This window comes from Quercus robur, chromosome 4 (assembly GCF_932294415.1).
Source record: "Quercus robur chromosome 4, dhQueRobu3.1, whole genome shotgun sequence".
Classification (NCBI taxonomy): domain Eukaryota; kingdom Viridiplantae; phylum Streptophyta; class Magnoliopsida; order Fagales; family Fagaceae; genus Quercus; species Quercus robur.
Genome location: NC_065537.1, coordinates 24,822,079 through 24,845,453, shown reverse-complemented (window position 1 = coordinate 24,845,453; position 23,375 = coordinate 24,822,079). Strand labels below are relative to the sequence as shown.

Here is a 23,375-nt window from a genome sequence, read left to right as displayed (position 1 = left end):
ACAGTACTCTCAGCCATCATTACATTAATATGAAGAAAAAATTGCAAAAAAGTCTCAAAACAATAAGTAAATATTAGTGGCTACATAGTGATGAAAAAGGAGTTATTTGGCGTGGTATGAAGGGAGAGAGGGAATCCCAGCTCAGTGCAGCATGTGGTTACCAAGATCCTTAAGGGAAATGTGGGTGGTATGTAAGGTAAAGGTTTTTTTTTGGGTGAGTGTGTGAGCTTATGAGAAGTTGGTTAAGAGGCAGCTTGGATGAGTTTCATGGAGTGAGTTTAGGCTGGTTATGGTCAGTTATGGAATGTTTATGGAGTAGGAAGGTGTAAGCAAGGTGGGGAATCTTGGTGTTAGGTGACTATAGGCTGAGAAAGGTTATGAGTGAGCTCAAGAGAGCTTGGGGAAGCTTAAAGAAAGTTCAATAGGGACTGAATTTCTGTAGAATGTAGTCAATGACAGAAATTTTTAGAGAGGCTTCCCCCCTTAGGGGCTGGAGTGATTTGCCTTTTATAGAGAGGATTAGAGCAAGCATTAATTAGCTAAAATCCAAAAAACGTAGGTCTGATTTAGGAGAGCAGGACAACTGAATTAATAACTTGGATTTGGCCTAAAATGGAAGATTTGCTTTTGGGGCTGTCTGGCTTCTTTGGGCAATGTCACACATGGGTAGTATTTGGGGTAATCATGCATTAAATGCTAAGATTGTTGAGATTGTGTTCAGCCAATGGGATTAAGGCCAGTATTGAGGAAGAATCCTAGTGCTGCAATTGAGATTTGGACCCTAGGAAGTAGGATTCAACACCCCAAGTCAGGTGTCAAAGTTTAAATCCACTTCAGAGGGTTCCGCTGGAGATTCCTTTATGCCCTCCAAACCACAAGTTCCCAATTTTTCCCCTTTAGGATTCATGGGCTTGGTTCATGAACTAATTACATACATTTTTAGTAATAAAATAAACTATTTAGTTGAGCATTTCATGAGTCTTGGTCATGGCTTCCTTGAGTTGTAACCAGAACTTGGAGAAGAAGGATATTTATTGCCCACTAGCTTCTGCTAGAGGTAGGACCTTGAGGGAGATGATGATGCCTCTCTGCCCATCAGCTTCCTAGTTGCTAGGAATAATTATTAGCTACTGCTCTCAATAGAAAATGTGTTAGAATTCTGCCATGACAACCCCTTCGTTCATTCCTAGAGGTGTGGAGGAACCTTCCGCTAGTGGTGGGCTTGATTAGGCTGGCTTGTTTCAGCTTGAATTTCTGATTCGCTAGGGACCTTTTGGGGCTAGACTTTGCTCCATTTCAGCACTTTTAGTTGGGCCACATGGCCCTTTCTTTGCTTAGGCTTGTTCCCTATTCCATGAGATTCTTGGGCCTACAAAATGGGCATTAAAGACATGCTTTGCCATGGGTTTTCACTCCTCATGGGCTTTAGTTGTTAGTAGAAGTAAAATGAATCCATGAGTTTTAATAAATATTTATGATAGATTTTGGGTATTAATTTTCATGGACTTTGAATAACAACTTGTATAGTTTCTCATAATTTTTGCTATGGATTACTTTGTAAATAATATTTTCTTTAGGGCTTTTTAAATAAGGACCTCCAATATTTTCTTGAGAATAATATTTACTATGGGTTTTAAATAAATATGGTAACAACCACTATAATGGAATAACGTGATATTCTCAAGAGTTTCTTTATGGATAATCAAAATGGACATGTAGGATAAATAATTATCATGAGTTTTGGAAATAAATATTATGAATGTTGTGATGTAAGATGGATAGTGAACATTAGTTTATAATATGATATGAAATAAATAAATGTCATGGGTCTAAGATAAATAATCATAACTTTCCATGGGTTTTTATAAGATAATTGCCATGGGTTTTGAGAATAGATAATTCATAAATCCCATGAGCTTGTAATACTATAGTAATGGGTTTAAGAATCTATTGTTCATTATTGGACTTTTAAGTGAAATAATTATGATATAGTATTTTGCCAAGTATTAATAATCTTAGACTTTTGATAAAATAGTGCCAAGTAGTTAGCTTGGGCTTTTAATAGTGCCAACGTAAATTGGGCTTTTGATATTACCAATGAGAATTGAGTTTTGATATTTCTCAATGAGAATTGGGCTTTGATGTTGCCAATGAAAATTGGGCTTTAAATATTGCCAGCGAGAACTGGGCTTTTATATTACCAATGAGAATTGGGTTTTGATGTTGTCAATGAAAATTGGGTTTTGAATATTACTAGCGAGAATTGGGTTTGATATTGCCAATGAGAACTGGACTTTGGATAAATAAATTGCCATGGGTTTAAATCATGGGCTTTGATTATGGATTTGAATTCCATTGATAAAATTGTTTTGCCATGGACTTGAATCATTGGCTTTTCAAATATTGCCAAGCATAAGTATTCTTGGGCTTTAAATAGAGTAGGATGTGTGTATTGGGTTCATAGGGCCGGTTTTGGACTTAGTTAAATAATGATAATAAAATTGGATAGAATATGATTTTTTGGGCTTTTTGTGATAGTTTATATCATGACCCAATTTAGATAATGAGATATGAAACATTTGCGATTAGCATAATAATAGAGTAAAAAATATTTGGGAAAACTCAATAACTCATTAGTGGTATTTGAAAATAAATAGGTGGTACTCAAATAAAATTAGGCGTAAAAAAAAAAGTACCCTAACAACATGTAAGTGAGCAAACTTTGATAAATTAATATTTAAAATATTGTGTACTAGCCTGGGCAAAATTATCTTATTTCATAACTAAAATTCATTATTTTATATTTTTATTTAAAATGCTTAGTGTGAATTTTTCTTATTATTCTTTTTTTTAACAAATTATGGAGATATTTTTCGTTGTAAGCAGGGCCGGCCCTAGGCCTAGGCCACTTAGGCCATTGCCTAGGGCCCCCTACTAGAGAAATGCCCTAAAAATTGGGAAAAAATTTGATATATTTTTTTTGAGATGTAGGAAAAAAAAAGTTTTCCATCTTTTTTCTACATTTATGAAGTCTTAAAGAATTGAGTAATGCTAAAGATAACAACTTTAAATACATGGGTCTTACAAATATATGTGTCGCTAATCATAAAAAATGATTTAGATTGGAAAACGCTAGAAATACTATAAATTTAAGTACATGAGTCTTATAAATTGATGAGACAATTAATATGATTTGTGGATGTAGGGACTGGGTTCGAGTACTTCTTTAGTTGGATGAGTGGTCTCAAGCCCAATTAGCCCAATACAATAAATTTGTAGAGAATGAGTTTAAGAACTAGGCCTTAGTCTGGATTACAACTACTAGACACGGTTATGCATGGATTGGGTAACTAGGATACAGACTAAAGTGTGAAATGGTGTCCTCGGGCGCTTTATCTGAGGAACTTAGTGTTTATTCTTCTTTCTTCAGTATTAGGCTATAGAGGTTTCCAAAGTCACGCTAATTGCTACTGTCCTCTCCTCTCTTTTCTCCTTTCTTTCTCTTTCTTCTTCTCAATCCCCATTCTTGGAGGGTCTCTCACATTATATACTTCTTTCTAGTTGATCTTGGCTATACATCTGTTGACCATATAGGTCATTACTCGAGTGCTCGTCCCATCAGCCACCTTCCCAAACCCTCTGTGAGTTACGGCAACCAAGACCGCACCGTTTAGGAGTCATTTTCTCATTAATGTGGCCAGAACGTTGGTTGGGTTTATTCAATGCGGAGGTGACAGTTCTCCTTGAATTGTTCCTACACCATATACGCCCATGGGTATCCTACTGCACTTGTCCTTTTTATGAGGGTGTTCTGGGGGGGCTGCCTTTGTCGGCGTGCCGTTCTTTCCTCCCGGGGTTTGGGATGTCGAGAACAGGATCATCCTCGACAGCGCTTCTAGGCTACTTGGGCTTTCTTTGTTCATCCTCGGCCGTACCTCCCTCCTCGGCGTGGGCCTTGGGCTTAGTATAAAATGGGCCGGGGTTGTCAAATTCTTTGGCCCCACGGTGGATATCAACAACTTATTAAATACATTTTTGAATTACTTTTTGTGATTGTTGATACATCTTTGTAAGCCTCATGCTGTAAAATTTATAATATCTCTAACATCATATATTAAAATACTTGTTTATTCTTTTCTTGAAGTGTCACTAATCAAATTCATTGTTATATCGTTTGCAAGTTTTTTTTGTAGTAAAATTTGTTATAGTTTTAGCATTTTTCCAAAAAAAAAAAAAAAAAAAAAACGTAATACAAAATAAAAAGAATAAATTTTTGTTATAAAAATTATGATATTAAATACTAGTTAAATATTATTTAAGTGATAATAAAAAGATCCCATTTAAATATGTCGCCTTAGGCCTCTAATTTTGTTGGCCACCCCTGGTTGTAAGTGTTTTGATGCTTGATAAATTTTGCATTTTTATTTTAAATTTATCAATTATTTTTTTTACTAACAATGGTTAAATTTTTCATAAAGAGATTCTAATGAAAATTTAGAACATTTCATTACTAATATAAACAAAAAGGGGTTAGGGTGTTAATTTCTTTGAATCTTAAGAAAGGGGAGTGCTTTTTCCCTTTAAATTTAGGGTGGCATGTCATTTTTCCAAACTTGGAAGAGGAGTGTAATTACCCCATTTTATTTTTATTCTAAAAAAAAAAAAGGAGTTAGCTAGATTACGCCGGGCTCTCGGGTTAAACTTTTCCATTTTGGATGCAACCAACTCTTATAGATGCCCACCAACAGACTCCTGCCAGTAGCGGGACTTGAATCTAGGTGGGTTAGAATTTTTATTCCTTCTTCATCAAGGCTCTGTTCGGCTGTTCCTGTGTATATAAAACAGAGCTTTAGACTATTGTAGACTATCTCAAATGGTGAAGCACATTGGCTGTCATTATTTTCCTAATAAATTTAAAACTTAAAAAAAGCTTGTAATCTCAAAAGGCAGAATGTAGTTAAAGCAAAAGTCATAAAGCGAAGCAAAAATTATGAAGTGAAAATAATAAAGATTATGATTCTTCAGTCCATGACTAATCCATTTGGGAAATAAAATTACACTAAAGAAGAAGAAAGCGGTCGACAAGGGCTGCTATTCATTCACTGTTTTTCTGAGAAATAAATTAAGAAAAAGGCTACTCATTCTCACACTCATTATGAGTATTTGCTCATATTTAACTATTCTTGCTCCACATAAATTTTTTTTAAAAAAAAAAAAAAAAAAACCCACTATACATGCTCAATAATTTGTGTCACGTACATATATGCTCACCACTATCCACAGCGTTCCTGGCTTGTGCAAACCAGGTACGTTGTAGTACTACACCATGCAACTTACTATGCTCGCATGTTCATACCAAGAGGTGCAAACCTTGCAACTGGTGCCTCGTTTTCCAACTGCTGTGCGTTGTGTTCGAGGACTGTGTGCATTGTATTTGTATCTCTTTTTCTCCAGTTATTTAATGTCTGTGAAAAATAACTCGTACCATATAAAACGTAAATGAGCCAGATTGAAGACCAAAAGGCGTACGCGTAAATGTTCTCAAGGATGTTCTCTTGGTCTCTCAAGGATGTTCTCAATGAAGATCTTTACAAATGCCAGGTTTGTCCACCATGTAGCCCTCACTCTCCTCCTCATTGTAAATGTGGATAACAGAACCAATTATAATTATACAGAACGGTTTTACTTATTTTATTTTCAAAAAAAAAAAAAAAAAAAACTTATCCAAAATACCATTTTCTTTTCCCTTTTAGTCTTACTTTCTTTTTCATGTATTGCTGAATCATTGCATTTTTGAATGGTACCAGTTGGAATAGTACCCATTCCATATTCACTTGGTAGCTGACTACAACAAAATGTATTATTAGTGGCGAAAATTAATTAGGAAATTATTTTCGTCACTAAAAATAGAGATTTAGTGACGAAATATAGATTTCGTCGCTAATAATGAAAAAAATGTTAACATTTAGCGACGAAAAGTAATATTCATTGCTATTGTTGTAGTGTGATTCCCAGACTTTTACGTATATAAAATTATTGTTTTACACTCCTTAATGTATAGTTTGTTCACACTTTCACACAAAGTGTCCACTTTTTTTAAGAATGTCTATACTTAACACATGATGTGTTCGGATATGAGGCAATCAAATCCCTTTACGTATTGACTCGTTTATCTCTTAGAGAAAGAAATATTGCTTCTGGAGTATTGAATAATTACTCTAAAATCCTCGTCATGATAGGAAAAGATAATGTGCTACAACTACTTAGTATTATGTGTAGTTGTTAGACTATGCACTGAGTTCATTTACTGTGATTTGATTTAACTAATTGATACAAAATTAATGGTAACTTGGAGTTGGATGTAGTTCTTATTTATTTCAATATGTTACCATTTTCGTGCAAAGATATAGCCTTGCTTTGCAATTATATTCATATCATGGTTATCACAATTCTAGCTACGTGTGCTTATTGGCCATAAAAAAAAATAATAATAATAATAAATAAAAAATAATAATAATTAAAAAAAAAAAAAAAAAAAAGAAGCTACGTGTACTTATCTGCTTTCTGATGATAATTATTGATTCCCTAACAGATGAGAAAGATCCCACAGTCATTCTCCTCGACGAAAGAGTACATGGCCTCGTTCTGTGATCCACTTGCTGAAGAAACACATGCTGACTTATTTTCAGGCATGTCAACTCTATCTCAAGCACCTACACGTGAAATATTTTTTGTCAAACAATTTGTGAAATTGGAAACACCCAAAGACCTCTTTTACCATGTTACACTTGAAAGTGTGAGGAAATTCAAGGATCGTGGTGGGAGATATGAACCTGTGGCTCGGGACCTCATTGCCATAACAGATGTGAGACCAAAATGCATTGCGGATTTAGTAAGCCCCAACAGATCCTATCTTGTTGCTTTTGTTCTGAGTGTGAGACAAGAAAGTTGTATGACAATATTATCCTCAAAGCCTATCTTGTTTAAAAAAGACAAGAACAAGAAGAGAGAGACTCTTTATGCCGTTCCCTTGACGAACATGAACACAAATATCCGTATATATGGATGGCGTTGAACTCTAAGCTGGAAGGTGGGAACTTAAACATCATTCAGAATGTGCTGCAATATAGTTCAGTGGTAAGAATTATTGCTTATTTCGTCTGGCATATTGATATTAGGCTTAAATATGTTCTTGTTGGTTCTAATATTTAGTACATGCATGAGCGATTTTTGCCCTGGAAATTTAAAGTGATCACTTTTTAGTCCCTTAAATGATGTGGTAAACTAAAAGCTGACATGTCATCACTCTACATGGACTAAAAGTGATCATTTTAAGGGTATAAAGGGTTCACTTTAAACTTTAGGGACTAAAATCGCTAGAGTTAGGGACAAAAAGTGTATTTTGGCTTGATATTATTCTTGGCAATAATTAATTTTGAGGAACTTTCTTCACATCATGTAGAATGCCACAAATTGTACTGCCTGCCTTTTGGAAAAAAATTGCAGTGCTGCCTTTGCAGACGTTAGGTACAGAATCTGCTCTTCTGATTTAAATGATTCCCAAAAAGATGCAGTTTTAAGCTGCTTGGTAACTAGGGAATGCCACCATCAGAGTACTGTCAAACTAATATGGGGTCCTCCAGGGACTGGGAAAACCAAGACAGTTGGTTTCATGTTATGCTCTCTTCTTAGAATGAAATGCGGAACACTTACATGTGCCCCAACCAATACTGCTCTTTTAGAAGTGACGCAGCGGCTTCTAAAGAATGTGACAGGGTCACTTGAATATGATACTTATGGGCTTGGAGATGTGGTTTTATTTGGGAATAGTGAGCGAATGAAGATTTTCGATCGTCCTGACCTCCTTGATGTATTCCTTGATAACCGTGTTAAAATACTATATGAATGCCTTGTTTCATCATCTGGTTGGAAAGGTAGTTTACTATCAATGATGTGTTTGCTGGAGGACCCTAAACGCCAATATGAGTTGTACTTGAATGAAAGAAGCATGACAGACAATAAGGAGGACAAAATTGAAGGGATGACTAAAAATAAAGGGAGAAACAGGATCCAGGGAAAGGAGATTGATCAATCCTTTGAAGACAAGAAGGGCAAGAAAAATATAAAGAAAGTTATTGTTCAAGTCTTAAATGAAAACAAAAACAAGAAAACACTGGAGATTTTTCCTTCTGAGAAGGAAAAGAAATTAGAGAATGAGGAAATGCAAAACAAATGTGATGATCCTTTATCTTTTGAGGAGTTTATTCAGAGAAGAATTGATTGCACTTTAAAGCGTCTCAATTACTGTATTGTAAATTTGTCTACACACTTACCCACTTCTTTTATTTCATTAGAAGTGGTAAAGAACATGAACTTGGCTCTTGATTTTCTCAGATCTCTTGAAACATTGTTGTGTACTGTTACCGTTGCTGATAAAGGATTAAAGCAAGTCTCTGGTGAAAATGAACAAAGCAGACTCGGTAACTTAATGAAATCTAGTTTTGTGAGAAAAGATTGCCTTAGGATACTTAGATCACTTCCCCAAAAATTCCCTGTTCCAGATTTTAGATGCGAGGATGAGATAAAAAAATTCTGCCTGGAGAATTCATGTCTATTTTTCTGCACTGTATCAAGTTCTGCTAAATTGCATGAAGTAATGGTTAAATGGGAAGTACTGGTTATAGATGAAGCTGCTCAGCTTAGGAATGTGAATCCACCATTCCTTTACAACTTCCTGGCCTCCACCATGCTATTCTCATTGGAGATGAGCAGCAGCTTCCTGCGATAGCAGCCAGAGTCTCAAAAATATGGTTGAGGTTGCTGTGGCGTCTGAGATAGTTGCAAGCCTTTTCAAAGGTATGTATAAATTTGGAACAAATCCTAGTCTCAGTTTTGCTGAAATGTTATGCTAGGAATTTTAAATTATGGTCAGCTTGATGATAGATCATTTTATGAGTACAATGACTCTTTTTTATTTGTTTCTCTTGCCACTGCTAAAGAATCTGTTTTCACAAAGAAGAAAGTCAAAGTTGGTATCATCTCACCATGCAAGGCACAAGTCTATGCAATTGGAGAGAAGGTGAAAAACTACAGTGCTGACTCTAATGATGACTTCTCAATTAGTGTTTGCTCTGTTGATGGGTTCCAGGGTGGTGAGGAAGATGTGATAATTGTCTCTACTTTCAGATGTAATATGAATGGAGTAGTTGGTTTTCTTAAAAATCATCAAAGAGCAAATGTGGCACTTACCCGTACAAGGTAATACATTGCATACTTGAGTCTTGACATATTTTGAGGCTCTGGTGGCTTTTGCGTTAATTAGGCAGGCTTTCACTCTGCAGGCATTGCCTTTGGATATTGGGAAATGAAGCAACTTTAATTAAAAAGTGCACTATTTGGAAGGATTTAGTCATCGATGCCAAGAAGCGGGGGTGTTTCTACAATGCTGATGAAGACAAAAGCTTGGCCCAGGCTATTACAGTTGCGTTGGTTGAACATAACCAAATACACATTTTACTCAACATGGATTCCTTTCTGTTCAAAAAGGCTTGATGGAAGGTATGGAAGGTATGCTGATTAAATTATTTTTTTCCTTTTACTATTTTTAATGATACATCAACTATTGTTTCTAGTTTCTATGCTTCTCTTATCAAAAAGTATGAGCTGAAATTTTTTTAATTTCATATATGGTAGTTTCTTTTTGATAATATGAAGAATTTATTGACCTCAGTTTCTATTTTGTCCATAAAGTTAGTATGGTTTGTTCATAATATAATAAAACTGCTCAAAAAATGAAGGGGAAAAGATTTATTCATTGTGTCTCAGTTTTGTTCTTCCCCCTGAACAAATATTATTAGGGGAACAACATATTAAAATTGATTTTGTATATCCAAGTGAGTTCATTTTTATTAATTTCCATTTACTTCTTAATCACAATTTTACGCTAGGAACCAAAGCATAGATAATATTCAATATAGGAGGCTGGCTTTTGGAATTTGAATTCCATATTCCTCAATTCATTAGATTTAAACAATAATCAATTGACCCTCACTAATTTTTTATTTTTTATTTATTTATCTAGGTCTCTTTCAGCAATGATTTTTTGAAATCCATGTCGAAAGTTGAAAATGCTGAGATTTGTAAAGAAGTGCTTACTTTATTGGAAAATCCTGCAAATGGTTGGCGTCAACCTCTCGAAATGAAAAAACTCTTTTACCATCATGGAACTCCTTCCCAATTATTAGAGCAGTACAAGGTCAATGGGTTGCTAAATCTTGTTTGGACGGTTGACATACCTGAGGAGAATTCATATTACTTTCAGATTTTGAAGGTCTGGGACATTTTGCCATTATCTGAAATTCCAAGACTAGCAAATCGTCTTGATATCTTACTTGAGAATTACACAGTGGATAAGATGAATCACTGCAAACACAAAAGTCTCAATAGGTATGCATTTGTTTGTATTCATACTTGTCAATTATCTTTTAATAATTTTTTCCCATGATTGTGGAAGATGTGATTTTTGAAGTCAAAATGGTGATTAGTGAACCTTTTTTTTTTTTTTTTTTTTTTTTTGCTACTCTACAATCTTTGAACCTTTGACGTTGGATATAGCTACAAATTCAGCTAACCACCTATTCTAGTTAGATTTCCTGGTTGGAGGCAAAGAAATCTGTCAAATAGAGTTTTAGAAGGCAGTTCAAGATTCTTCATCTATTAATATAGGTATATATATATTGTAGACACATAAATATAACTTGATAGGGAGAGAGAAGACCTCAATATATTTTTATAATTACTACTTAAGCATGGGCATTGTTCCGGAATATGTGCTTTAGGCCTGAAGGGTGTGGGAAAGAGGAAATTTTAAACTTTCATGTTGGAATTCTCAAATTTGGGAAGAATGTGTGTTGTGGAAACCTAACTCAAAGTTTTATTTGCTATAGGTCTGTAGTGGTTCCAATGAGATGGCCAATAGGCTCAAATAGTTGTACTGAAACTGATCCTGTGCAATCACTATCAGAACCGTTGGCTTCACTTAGTTTGAGGGATGATTCAGAATCATCATCTACAACTTTTAGGTAAGTAACAAGTTCAAATTTTCAGCAATTATTTTATTAGTCAATTTTTCTTACTTTAGAATAGCTTAAACAAATTTAAATAGAGAGTGTAGAGCAGTTTTATTCAATCTTAAGTATGCATTACATTGTTGAATGGGAGTTACCATGTTGCTGGAGTAAGGTGTCAGTTAAAAACATCAACAGTAAGTTTTGTTATACTTTAGGCCAACTAGTACTGCTACTTGTTGAAATCCTGATACTGCACATAATGTGACCAGAAAATGCTCATGTTGGTATAAGAAGAAATCCTTATACATGACTTTAAATTATGTCTAGATACAAGTGATTTTCTTTCCTTTGACTTTTTGTGGTCCTTGTCTAAATGGAAAATTCCTAGGTCGTACAATATTAGATCACTAATTACTTTTGATAATAGCTTTTGTCATTCTCAATATAGTTCCTGATTTGTGACACATCTAATTATCATTACTGATATATCATATATTATTATTATTTTGGTGTGCAACATTGTAAAATAATTCCTTTGTAATCTTATTTTGACTGGTATTTTGAAGGCTTCAATCTGCATAATTAGAACCTCATGTCATTTTTTTTCCTTACTTTCTCTCATTTGAGAAACATGCATGTTCAATTGAAGGCTAGTTTGAAGAGCTTACTGTTTTTCCAATCAATATGATATGCAGAAATAAGTCTACTATGGGGAGAAGTGTTGTCACGAAGTGGTTAATAAATTTTCCAATTGACTAATGAGGTATGTTTACATTCTTCTTGGGACAACTGGATATTTATCATGACCAATCATTGAGTTAATATTTGAATCTAAGTAGTAGTTTGAAAATGTTGTGAGACTTATTATCTTTAACTTTTAATATCTTATTGTTATTGGATTCTAGCTAATATGGATAGATCTATAATTATCACTTCTTGTTCTGTTTGGATGTAGGTCATTGGGTTGGCAGTCGTGATTCCTCAAACAAAGATCATAACCATCACCAGCCATGTTTCTTACATATTATACATGTCCTACCCATCTTAACTACATTCAATGCACATTTGTTCTTATTTCTTATTTTGTTTTCTTTTTCTAAAGTATTGAAAAACTCTACTCTGGTTAGAGGATTTAAGCTAAGAATATAATACTCTCTTGAGAAAGACTACTGCCCATCTCTCTGTATTTGCATGCAATTTCATGCAAAAAAGCATTTTGATCTTATTTGCATTAAGTGCTATTGCATCATGATCCTGCATTATTGCAATTTCTTAGACTGCTTGATTGTCAACATTGATGCAGCAACCTATACAAAACAATCAAATGCACAATTTCAGTCTAATTAATGAACACTTGCTATCCTCTAATAGAAAGTTTCTGATTGTGAACTATATATAGAAGGAGACATCTTGCATCTTCTAGACGACTTATGAATTTCATAGAATAGTATTATAGCAACCAAGAAAGAGAAGTCAAAGGTAACAACATGGTTGCTCATGATTAGTGCCTACTTATGAGATAAATGACACTTAATCAGCGGCCTATACTAGCAATTTTTTTTCCCTAGTATTACCTTTTCTGAAAGAAAATTTTCTAGTCAAAATCAAACTAATCAATCAATAAATTGACAAACATCCCCTAGACTTCCAAATACAAATTCCCTTTGAGTTCTATAGTGCAAATTATTTATGTATTTACATGTTGACTTTTTACCAATTGTGGAAAGACATAAACATGGTATTGTTTTAGAAACTTGTGAAGATTCCTAGTTGAGTGTAGCAATTTAATATGTGAATGTCTTGAGAGAACTAGTAGTACTCATGGACCCAAAAGATTGAGATTTTTTTTTTTTTTTTTTTTTTTTTCTGGATAAATAGATAGAGATTGCCAAGTAAGCTAGAAGTACTTGCATAGTCTGTGTCCATGAGCAAGCCCATGTGCTGGCCACAAAAACAGAAAAACACACCTTGACTGATCTCTTATATATTTGCTCAAAATCTTGAACTAATTTCCTCCACTATGAAAAAGTAATATGACCTTGCTTAATGCTAATTGACCAAATCCCCTTTTTAGGGGTAATTTTTTCTTAAGAGAGCACAACAAAGCTGGTTTGGTCAACATATTAGCCAAAATAGTTACAAAACAAAATGGTTCTAATATTCAAATAAGAACAAAACTCAAGGTTGCCATTTTTTGAAATATACAACAACCAAAAGCTTGAATCCTTGTTCAAGGATGGACATTAGGCATGTCCTAAACCTATATAAAGTATGGTTTTAAGCCAGCATTAATCAGACCACTTACCTCACATAACTACACTTTATTTAAGTCCAAACTTTTGATTTAAGAAACAACAGATCCAAAAGGAGCTCGTGGATGTGGTAGTGTAGATAGCTCTCTCTCTCCAATTCCTTCTTTTTCCTCATTCTACTATATTTTAAGCATAATGAGACAAGGATCATCTGTGTTAATATTTTCCTTTTGTGAGTTAGTTTCTTTAAGGGTTTGTTTAGTTGGGGAGATGGAAAAGTGGGAGGATTGAAAATAGAGAAATGATAGAAAAGTGAAGGGATAGAAGAGATTTTAGTTTTATCTTGTGATGTTTGATTTGGGGTGGAAAAGTGGTTGAAAAGAAAAATGAGAGGATAGAAAATATTGTCATGCCTCTACTAAATATATATATATATATATATATTACTAGGAAAAAAATTGGAGTTTATGTATAAAAAAATGCATGCCAAATGTTAACTTAAAAGTGGGGAAAAAAAGAGAAAAAAATATGTGGAAAACAATGGGAAAAGGAATGTAGGGCAGAATGGTATTTAGTATTTACCATTTGCCCTCAATTTTCTCTCCTATTTTTTGGGGGTTGAAATTTGGTAGGCCCAAAGAGAAAATCACTAAGCCTCACCATTTTCTCTCCCTTTTTCCCTTCTCATCTAAACACTCCTCTCTCCCATTTTTTTTCCTTCTCTTAGGGTCTGTTTGGTTGGAGGAATGGAAAAGTGGGAGGATGAAAAATTAGTGGTAGGATGGAAAAGTTAGAGGATAGAAAATATTTAGTTTTCTCTCGTGTATTTTTGGTTGGAGAGGTGGAAAAGTGGGAGGGTGAAAAACTTTTTTATTTGGTTCAAAAGAAAAGTGAGAGCATAGAAAATGTAGTTTATATAAATTGACTATTATACCCTTATTACATAATAGGTAAGAAATAGATTTATTTGTACTCATTAAATAATATAAAATTTCTTTCTCAAAATAATAATAATAATAATTGATAATGATCAAGGAATCGGTTAGTTAGTTAATTTTTCTCTAGCTTTTAAGAAAATGAACTTGACCGCATATCTCTCCTCTTTGTAGGAGTTCTCTCTCCCGTGCTACTACGTGGTATCTCCCTCCCTTGGTGCCTCACTAAGGGTCTGATTTTGCTTTTATTTTCATTGGACAACGATGGCGGAGGACGTGATAAACAGTTTGGAGAGGATGACATTGACAACGGAAGAGGAAGAGGTTATAGCTTTGACAGATGAGGGTAGAAAGGAAGAAATCGAGAGCTGTACTCAGAGCCTGATCGGAAAGTTCCTTACCTGCAAACCGTTTAACAAGAAAGCTGCTCTGAATACTTTAAAGAGAGCCTGGGGATTGGAGGAGAGTGTACAGATTGTTGAAGTGGGAACAAGCTTATTCCTATTCAAGTTTAACATGGAATATGATCTGGAGAGGGTTTTCAGGGGTGGACCATGGACCTTTGACAATCAGGCACTTATGCTCCAAAGGTGGAAAAAAGGGATGACAGCGGAGAACGTTAGGTTCGAGTTTGTGGCTTTGTGGATTCAAATATGGGGCGCCCCATTTGATATGGTGTCCCCAAAGGTTGCGACGGAAGTAGGTAGCCGACTAGGTGAAGTGGAGGAAGTGGAGAAGCGTCGGCGACAAGACACTCAAAGTTTGTTTATGAGGGTTAAAGTGGCCATCCCGATCTTGAAACCAATTCGCCGAGGAGGCTTTCTTGCTGGGTCCGATGGTTAGAAAACTTGGGTCACCTTTAAATATGAACGCCTACCATTGTTTTGCCATTGGTGTGGAATATTGGGGCACGACATCAAGCACTGTGGGCACTATTTTGCACAGACAAAAAGCAGCGGCGGCTATGTGGTCTGCCAATATGGGGAGTGGATGAGAGCTTCGGGTGGGCGAACCCGGTCGCCTCCAAGGCAAGATTCAAGCCGGCCGAATTACCAACGGGATGAGAATGTTGAGGTATTCGGAAAGGTGCATGGAGATGGGCATGGTGGAGCGGCGGCGATGGCTTCCAATGAATTACGGTCTATGGCGGTTGACAAGCCTAAGAATGTAGGTAACGGATGTTCCGGGATTGTCCCAAAATTCTAGGAGGAGATCATGGGGGAAGGCGTGAAATCCGGGATTGATAGTGAACGGATGAATGCGAGATCTACGGAAGTATTTTTCGAAGCTCAAAATTTGAATCTTGAACTTGCACGTGAGGAAGTGACAAACCATGCTAGTAACGTGAATGAGCATGGGGAAGGCTTAAAGCATAATGGGCCAAATTCAAATAAGTCTTGGCCCACTTGGACTAGACTTTCACATATGGACTGTGGGCTTAATGAAAACAAGAAGAGCGAGACTAACACGTCCCTGGGAAAAAGAAGCTTGGTGCATGAAAATGAACAGGACCATGCAGAAGGAATGGAGATAAAACAAGTAAAGCGTGGGAAGGTGCAGAATGACTCTCAGGATAGCAAAGCGGCGGGGGCGTTGGAACGCCCTTGCCGAGCACAATGAAGCTGTTAAGTTGGAACTGCCAAGGGCTTGGGAACCCTTGGACAGTTCGCAACCTTCACAAACTAGTGAAGGACAAAGCTCCCACAGTGTGTTTTTTAATGGAGACACGCTTGGACAGAGAAGGTTTTGACTGGTATTGTAGAGAGTTACCGTAAAAGAACAAGTTGATTGTCAAAAAGCCGAATTCTGGAGGTGGGCTAGCGTTGCTTTGGAAAACAGAGGTAAAATTGGATGTCATTAACTTTACAGATAACCATGTGCTTGCGAAGGTGGTGGAGGAGGATGGTTTCGAATGGTACTTAACTGGATTTTATGGGTGGCCGGAAGCAAGTCAGAAACATAAATCTTGGGCTCCGTTAAACCATCTCTTGTCTTTCGTTAATGGGCCATGGATGTGTATAGGGGATTTCAACGCTATCCTGCACACATCCGAAAAACAAAGTCGATGTCCACCGAGTCAGTCACAGATGGATGAGTTTCGCATGGCGTTGGATTCCTGCCGTTTGGCTGATCTAGGCTTTGTTGGATTCCCTCTCACATGGAACAACAAACGGCCAGGGGTTGCAAATACAAAGGAACAGCTGGACCGGGCTGTGGCGAATGTGGAGTGGAGAGAAAAGTTCCTGGATAGCACTGTATATCATCTCTCTTCACATGCCTCTGACCATTTCCCAATTTTGCTGGAGACTAGAAGAGCTAGGGACTTTAGAACTCATGGGCCAAAGAGCTTTCGCTTTTAGGAAGCTTGGCTGCTTTGGGAAGATTGTGAGGCAACTGTACATGATGCTTGGAACAAAACAAGTGGAGTGTTATCTCCTTTAGCTGCTGCACATGAAAAGATAGCAAGTTGTGGGGAGGAATTACATGCATGGGGTTCTTCTAGGACCCACCCGGATATTGAAGCCATTAAAAAGTTACAGAGACACGTGGAGAGGCTTAAAGCTAGTGACTATACTGAAGAGTGCAAAGCTGAACTGTTGGCATCAAGTAGGCAGTTAGATGATCTTCTCCTCAAACAGGAGATTTATTGGGCTCAACGATCCCGAGTGGCCTGGTTGAAACATGGGGACAAGAACACAAAGTTTTTCCACTCTAAACCCACTCAAAGACAGCGGAGAAACTACATACAGGGGATTAAAGATGGGCATGATAGGTGGTGTGATGAAGTTGAGGATATTGCTAGGGTGGCCACTGAATATTTTGAGAATTTGTTTCGAGCAGGTAGCTGTGACCGTATGGCGGATTGTCTTAGTGCTGTTCCTAATAAAGTAACCACCAATATGAAGGAAGTCCTAACTTGTGAATACACTGCTGAGGAAGTCCGAGTAGCACTGTTTCAGATGGGTCCTACAAAAGCTCCTGGTCCAGACGGTATGAATACTCTTTTTTATCAGAAATTTTGGCATATTGTTGGTGATGATGTGACTACTGCTGTTCTGGATTATTTAAATAATGGGAATATGTTGCCTAATATTAATTATACCCATATTGTCCTTATTCCAAAAATAAAATCCCCAGAAAAAATGACAGACTTTAGGCCCATTAGTCTCTGCAATGTTATCTACAAGATTATTTCCAAAGTGATTGCAGACAGACTTAAACTGATCCTCCCTCATTTGATCTCTCCAATACAAAGTGCCTTTGTACCTGGCCGACTCATTACTGATAATGTGCTGGTTGCATATGAAACCTTACATAGTATGCATTGTAGAAAAAAGGGAAGGAAAGGATCCTTAGCATTGAAGTTGGATATTAGCAAAGCTTATGATCGAGTTGAATGATCCTTTCTTAATGGAATCATGGTGAAACTGGGCTTTCCAGAAGTATGGATTAAGCGTGTGATGGGTTGTGTTACTTCACCTTCCTTTTCTATTTGCATTAATGGTAAATCTTATGGCCATATTATCCCTTCTAGGGGACTCCGTCAAGGAGACCCTTTGTCTCCTTATTTGTTTCTGTTATGTGCAGAAGGCTTTACTGCATTACTTGCCAAAGCAGAGCTGGAAGGAAGGATACATGGCATATCTGTTTGTCGGAGAGCCCCAAGTATCTCCCACCTATTGTTTGCAGATGATTCCCTGCTTTTTTGCCAGGCCAATAAGGAAGAAGTTCATGTCATTAACCAAACTCTCAAATTATATGAAGATGCTTCCGGCCAATGCATCAACTTTTAGAAGTCCTCAGTTTTTTTCAGTAGTAACACTGAGGGAGCACAGAGAGATTGGATTAAGCATGAACTAGGGGTCAAGGCTGTGGACAGATTTGAGTCTTACTTAGGCTTGCCCACTCTTGTTGGTCGTGCAAAATACCAAACCTTCTCCTTTCTAAAGGATAGAGTTTGGAAAAAGATTCAAGGGTGGAAGGGTAAGATGTTGTCTAGGGCGGGAAATGAGGTGCTAATAAAAGCGGTGGCCCAGTCCATTCCGACGTACACGATGGGGGTTTTTCTACTCCCAGTCAAACTTTGTAATGAGCTAAACTCTATGTGTGCAAGATTTTGGTGGGGACAGGTGGGGGATGAGAGGAAAATTCACTGGAGGAGTTGGAGTGCATTATCACAACCCAAAAAGGAGGGGGGGATGGGCTTTAGAGATCTGAGGGATTTCAACCTTGCTATGCTGGCAAAACAAGGGTGGAGACTTATACAAGATCAAAACTCGCTTCTTTATGGCTGCCTCAAAGCAAGGTACTTCCCTAGAACAAGCTTCTTGGAGGCCTCTGATACCCCAAATAGCTCATATACGTGGAAGAGCCTTATTGCTGCCAAACCAATTTTGAAGACTGGTTGCTGCTGGAGAGTGGGTAACGGATCCTCTATTCGAGTCACACAGGATAAATGGATCCCTAACTATCCATCTAATAAGGTGATTCACCCACCTGTTGAAGAGGAATGGGAATGGAGAGTTGCCGAGTTAATTGATTGGGAAAGGCATACCTGGGATGGTGAGCTTATAAGGAGTAGATTCCACAGGGATGATGCGGAGGCGATTCTACGGATTCCATTGAGTAGGAGATATGTGATGGACAAGGTGTATTGGCTCCATAATAAAACTAGGGCATACACGGTGAAGTCGGGATATTATATTGCACGTACACTTTCAAGAGAGGGGCAAGGAGTGGGCGAGTCCTCTATGCCAATTCGGGGAAGTCATGTGTGGGCCAAGTTGTGGAAGCTTCATGTGCCCAACAAAATAAAGATTTTTGGATGGAGGGCATGTCAGGATATCCTCCCAACCAAGGATGCTTTGTTTCGATGCAAGATAACAGAGGATGGTGGGTGCGAAATTTGCAAAGGAGGATCGGAATCTGTGCTTCACGTTCTGTGGGAATGTCGAGTGGCTCAAGATGTGTGGGCGGGCTGTTCTAGCAAAATTCAGAAAAGTGTCCTGGGACAATGGGATTTTATGCAATTGGTTGAAGGCATGATGGATAGGCTGCCTACAGAAGAGTTTGAGTTGTTTTTGGTGCAAGGATGGATATTATGGAACCAACGGAACTCTATTATTCATGGAGGACATGTTCAAGATCCAGCTAAGCTTACTTAAAGAGCCAAGGACATGTTGGTGGATTTCCAGGATGCTCAGGGCTTGCTGGCCATCGAGACGCCCTTAGGTGGGGACAGTGATAGGTGGAAACCACCATCGGGCTTGGTCTACAAGCTGAATTTCGATGCGGCAACGTCTCCAAGCTTGCGGACCTCTGGGTTTGGTGCGGTCATACGGAATGAGAAGGGGGAAGTGATGGCTGCCTATGCAGCCCGAGGTCCACCAGTCACAGATAGCGAGGAAGCGGAAGCGCTCGCTTGTCGTAAAGCCATGGAGTTTGCAGTGGATGCGGTTTCTCCGATCTGATCATTGAGGGAGGCAATGCTGAAGTTATGAAAGCCATATCATCACCTCGGGTTAACTGTTCACGGTTAGGCCATATATATGATGATATTAGATGCTTCACAGTTGGTCTACATGCCTGGTCCACAAGCTGGGTTCGACGGAGTGCTAATGGAGCTGCTCATTCGTTAGCTCAGTTTGCTAGGGAGATAGAGAATGAAATTGTATGGCTGGAAGATTCACCGCCCCCGGCTTTAGAGGCCTTGTATTCTGACTCTCTGTTATTATGAATGCATGAGTTTTGATTGGGTTTTCAAAAAAAAAAAAAAAGGAATCGGTTAGTTGAACAGCACGGATAGTGATGATGTTAAGGGCCTGAGAGATAAGAAACAAGAGATCAGAGGAGATCAGGGTTGGCCCGTCACAAACCCTCCGATGGTAAAGTTAGCATTTTCTTCTGAAACAAAGAATTCTCCACTTAAAGAGAGATAATGTTTGGAAAATACTTAGCCTTTTCTGGTCGGAGATTCATGCCCTTTTATAGGTTTAGGAAACGGTTATTCGTTGGATAACTTCCCTCATTTTCACAGAGTCTAGAGTGTATAACATGATAACTGCTATAGCAGTTATCTTTTCATGTCTAAACCGTTGTTAGGCTCGTCCTAAGCACTGTTAGACGGGAGATTGTTCATCAGTCAGAAGACGTCATCCAGAGATCTCTATGGACGATAGACGGGCAGCTAATCTTTGTATCCCTTGTGGACTAAGGACGAGTGTTCACTCTTTTACCCTTTATATGGACGACCTCTATGGACGAATTAGGAGTTGGTCATTTTTAGACACCATCAGTTGCCCCCTTGTCCATGAGTCGTCTCTAGGATAATTTTAGGCAATTTTCAAAATGTGCACTTAATGCTAGCAATTGGGCATGCCATGTGTCACAATCTTACTGATAAACTGATGCGTTTGGTTATTTTTTCTAGGAGTATGCCACGTGTTGTATTTTGGTTGGCTGCGTCATTTCACATCCCTAAGTTAACAGCCTATAAATAGTAGAATTCCTCCAGTACCCTTTACATTTCTGAGATTTCCTTCCTTGAGCATCCTCGTCTTAGCGCCTCGTCTAGAAGTATCCTCTCGTCCTTAGTTTTCTCGTCTAGATTTCAGGTATTTCTTTAATCCTCGTCCTCAGATTTTAAGTTTTCTTAAAAATGTCTGAGACCGTTCTTTCCTCGTCTAGTAATAGTTTGGGCAAAGCCATAGACGAGTATCATGACCCAAGTAGTTTTAGTGGCTCTAGTGATAGTAGTAATAGCAGTACTAGTAGTGGAGGAAACACCATGGACGAGTATGTGTCCGGTGTCCCTGGGGTTCCTTTAGAGGTTCTCCAAGGACTTAAGATGAGGACCGAGTCTAGATCCCAGTCTGGTACAAGTGTTCCCTCGTCCGTAGTTCAGGACTAGGTTGAGGTAGTGTACAGTTGTGTTATAGGAATAGAATCCAAGACGGATGATAGGAGATTAGATTTACTCAAGAAGTGGTACCAAATCCCAGACGACCTCAAACCTAGGTTAGCAGTTCGTGGGGAGTGGTGCTGTCAGCCACATTTTGGGATAGGTATTTATGAAGCCTATCTCTTAGGTGGACTTAGGTTACCTTTAAATGTTTTTGCCAGAGAATTACTTAGTAAGTTAGGTATAGGTGTTTGTCAACTTAACCCCAATGCATGGAGGTTAATTGTCTCCATGCAAGTTTTATGGAGGGATGTATTTGAGGGGAACCGTCCTTTTACCGTGGACGAGTTCCTTTATTGTTACAAGCCTTCCGAGATTAATCAGTCCCTTGGTTTTTATCAATTCACAACTAGAGGGAAGGATTATAGATTGATTAAGTCTATAGTTTCCTCGGATAGGAATTGGAAGATGGAGTTCTTCTTCATCTTAGGTTTCTGGGCTGGACACCCCCTCGAGGTTTCTCAAGACCCATTTCCTCCATTCACAGAAGAGTTAGGGAACCTTTGTCCTGAAGATATGCTTATGGTTGTTGCTTCGTTTTGTATTGTATTTACCTTTGTAAACGGCTGTTTATTTTTTTTATTTTTTTGCACAGGTGCTAGACGACCTCGCTTAAGCAAGTTTTATATTGAACGGATTCAAAAAGTTTGTCTGCATACTAACAAGGCTTTCCATTCTTTGGCTAGTCTTCAACGTCTTGCCACTTGGGGTTTGGGTCCTAACCCGTCTACTGAAGCCCTTGCACATGAGCTTACCATCCGTAGACGTAAGCTCTCCTAATTGTTTCCCCTTTCCCTTCTCACCCTTTTTTTTTTTGTTTGTTTGTTTGTTTTTTTTTTTTTTTTTTTAACATCTTTCTTTTTAGGAATAGCTACAATGAAGGAAAACAAATGCAAAGAAGTTGTGAATGAGGCAGTTAGGCAGGAGTCACCGCCTCAATCTCATCTATCAATAGGTGATAAAAGAAAGAATTTATCCCTAGGGTTGACTTGGGGAACCTTCCAAGTAGGCGCAGGGAGAAAAAGGTCAAACACAAGTCGTCTAAGCCTAAGGATGTTCAATCCACACCTATTCCTGTTCATGAGCCTGAAGATGTCCAGATCCTTGATTAAAAACCCAAGGACTCTCCTATGCAAGCCCCGTCCATAGTTAAGGCGCCTTCCTCGTCTCAGCCTTCTCACCAAGTACCTCAACACCTTATTGGGAACGAGGATCTAGCTTGGGAAAGATTTGGGATGGCTGTGATTGATGCGGATGTGACTGCCTGCTATGACATGTCTTTGAAGGACTTTGAGCATTCTGAGGTTCATGACCTTTTCAAAGTATGTATACTTTCCCTTTCTTTTTCTTTTTTGTCTCATCCTTTTTGACAAGATTCCTAACAAAAACCTTGATCCAAGTTATGTCCAAGTTCATTGCTACGTCCAGGCAAGCAACTGATCTGGACAAGACGAGGGTCTTATTGGAAAGGAGAATCAAGGAAGTGAAGGACGAGAGTAAACGGTGGGCTGAGGCAGCTGCTAAGGCCAATGAAGGGGCAAAGGAGCTGCAAAATCAGATTGAAAAGCTGAAGACTAATGTCGTGGAGAAGGACACTCGTCTTGACCACTTACAAAAGAAGAATGACGAGCTGACTGATCTTCTCAAGAAGGCCAAGGAAGACGCAGTTGCAGAGTTTAAGGCGTCCAAGCAGCTTACGGACCTACTGGATACCAACTATGCAGCTGGGTTTGAGGACTTCAGGCTGGACACCATGGAGAGCTTCCCTAATATTGACTTAAGTTCTATCAAACTTAATCTCAGTGGTGCTCCTACCAGTTCCCTCCTCCAGATGAGCTTAGAAGATGTTAACATAGAGGATGATGCTACAACCCAGCCACCCCAAGACAATCAGAACACTAATGCCCCTCCAGCCTGATTATGCTTTTTTACTTTTTTATTTTGTTTTTAATCTTAAGACTTGTTGTTGTAATTTTATATTAATCTCGTCCATAGCTTTCAGACAAGTTATCAACAAGTTTTACTTTTCAAGGGTGTTTGGACGTTGGTCGTCCACCCTTAAAACAATTGCTTTACTTGTTTTTTTGTTATAACATGGACGAAAGTTATTTGTGGTTTCATTTTAAATTTCTACTCGTCCATGGAAGTAATACCTTAT

General features: G+C 38.0%; 2 protein-coding genes and 1 long non-coding RNA gene across 3 annotated transcripts in view; all 3 read left to right on the top strand.

Moving 5' to 3' along the window:
• Window positions 1–6,592: 6,592 nt before the first annotated feature.
• Window positions 6,593–8,788, top strand: LOC126721613 (uncharacterized). The gene is made up of 2 exons (XM_050424664.1): window positions 6,593–7,137; window positions 7,463–8,788. The coding sequence occupies exons 1-2, from the start codon at window positions 7,066–7,068 to the stop codon at window positions 8,786–8,788; spliced, it is 1,398 nt and encodes a 465-aa protein (XP_050280621.1). The 5' UTR covers window positions 6,593–7,065.
• The window catches only part of LOC126720957 (uncharacterized), a 75,905-nt gene continuing 61,317 nt past the window's right edge, over window positions 8,788–23,375 (top strand). The window contains exons 1-2 of the mRNA XM_050423899.1: window positions 8,788–8,856; window positions 9,000–9,079. Coding sequence (XP_050279856.1) covers window positions 8,808–8,856; window positions 9,000–9,079 — 129 coding nt within the window. The 5' untranslated portion in view covers window positions 8,788–8,807. The remainder of the gene's footprint in view (window positions 8,857–8,999; window positions 9,080–23,375) is intronic.
• On the top strand, window positions 10,925–12,318 carry LOC126720960 (uncharacterized). The gene is made up of 3 exons (XR_007653745.1): window positions 10,925–11,081; window positions 11,765–11,832; window positions 12,025–12,318. It is a non-coding gene; the product is annotated as an uncharacterized LOC126720960 (long non-coding RNA).

Coding starts and splice junctions, on each gene's coding strand:
- LOC126721613 (XM_050424664.1), top strand. CDS start 7,066: ATGGCGTTGAACTCTAAGCTGGAAGGTGGGAACTTAAACATCATTCAG. Junction 7,138..7,462: donor TGCTGCAATATAGTTCAGTG/GTAAGAATTATT, acceptor CACATCATGTAG/AATGCCACAAATTGTACTGC.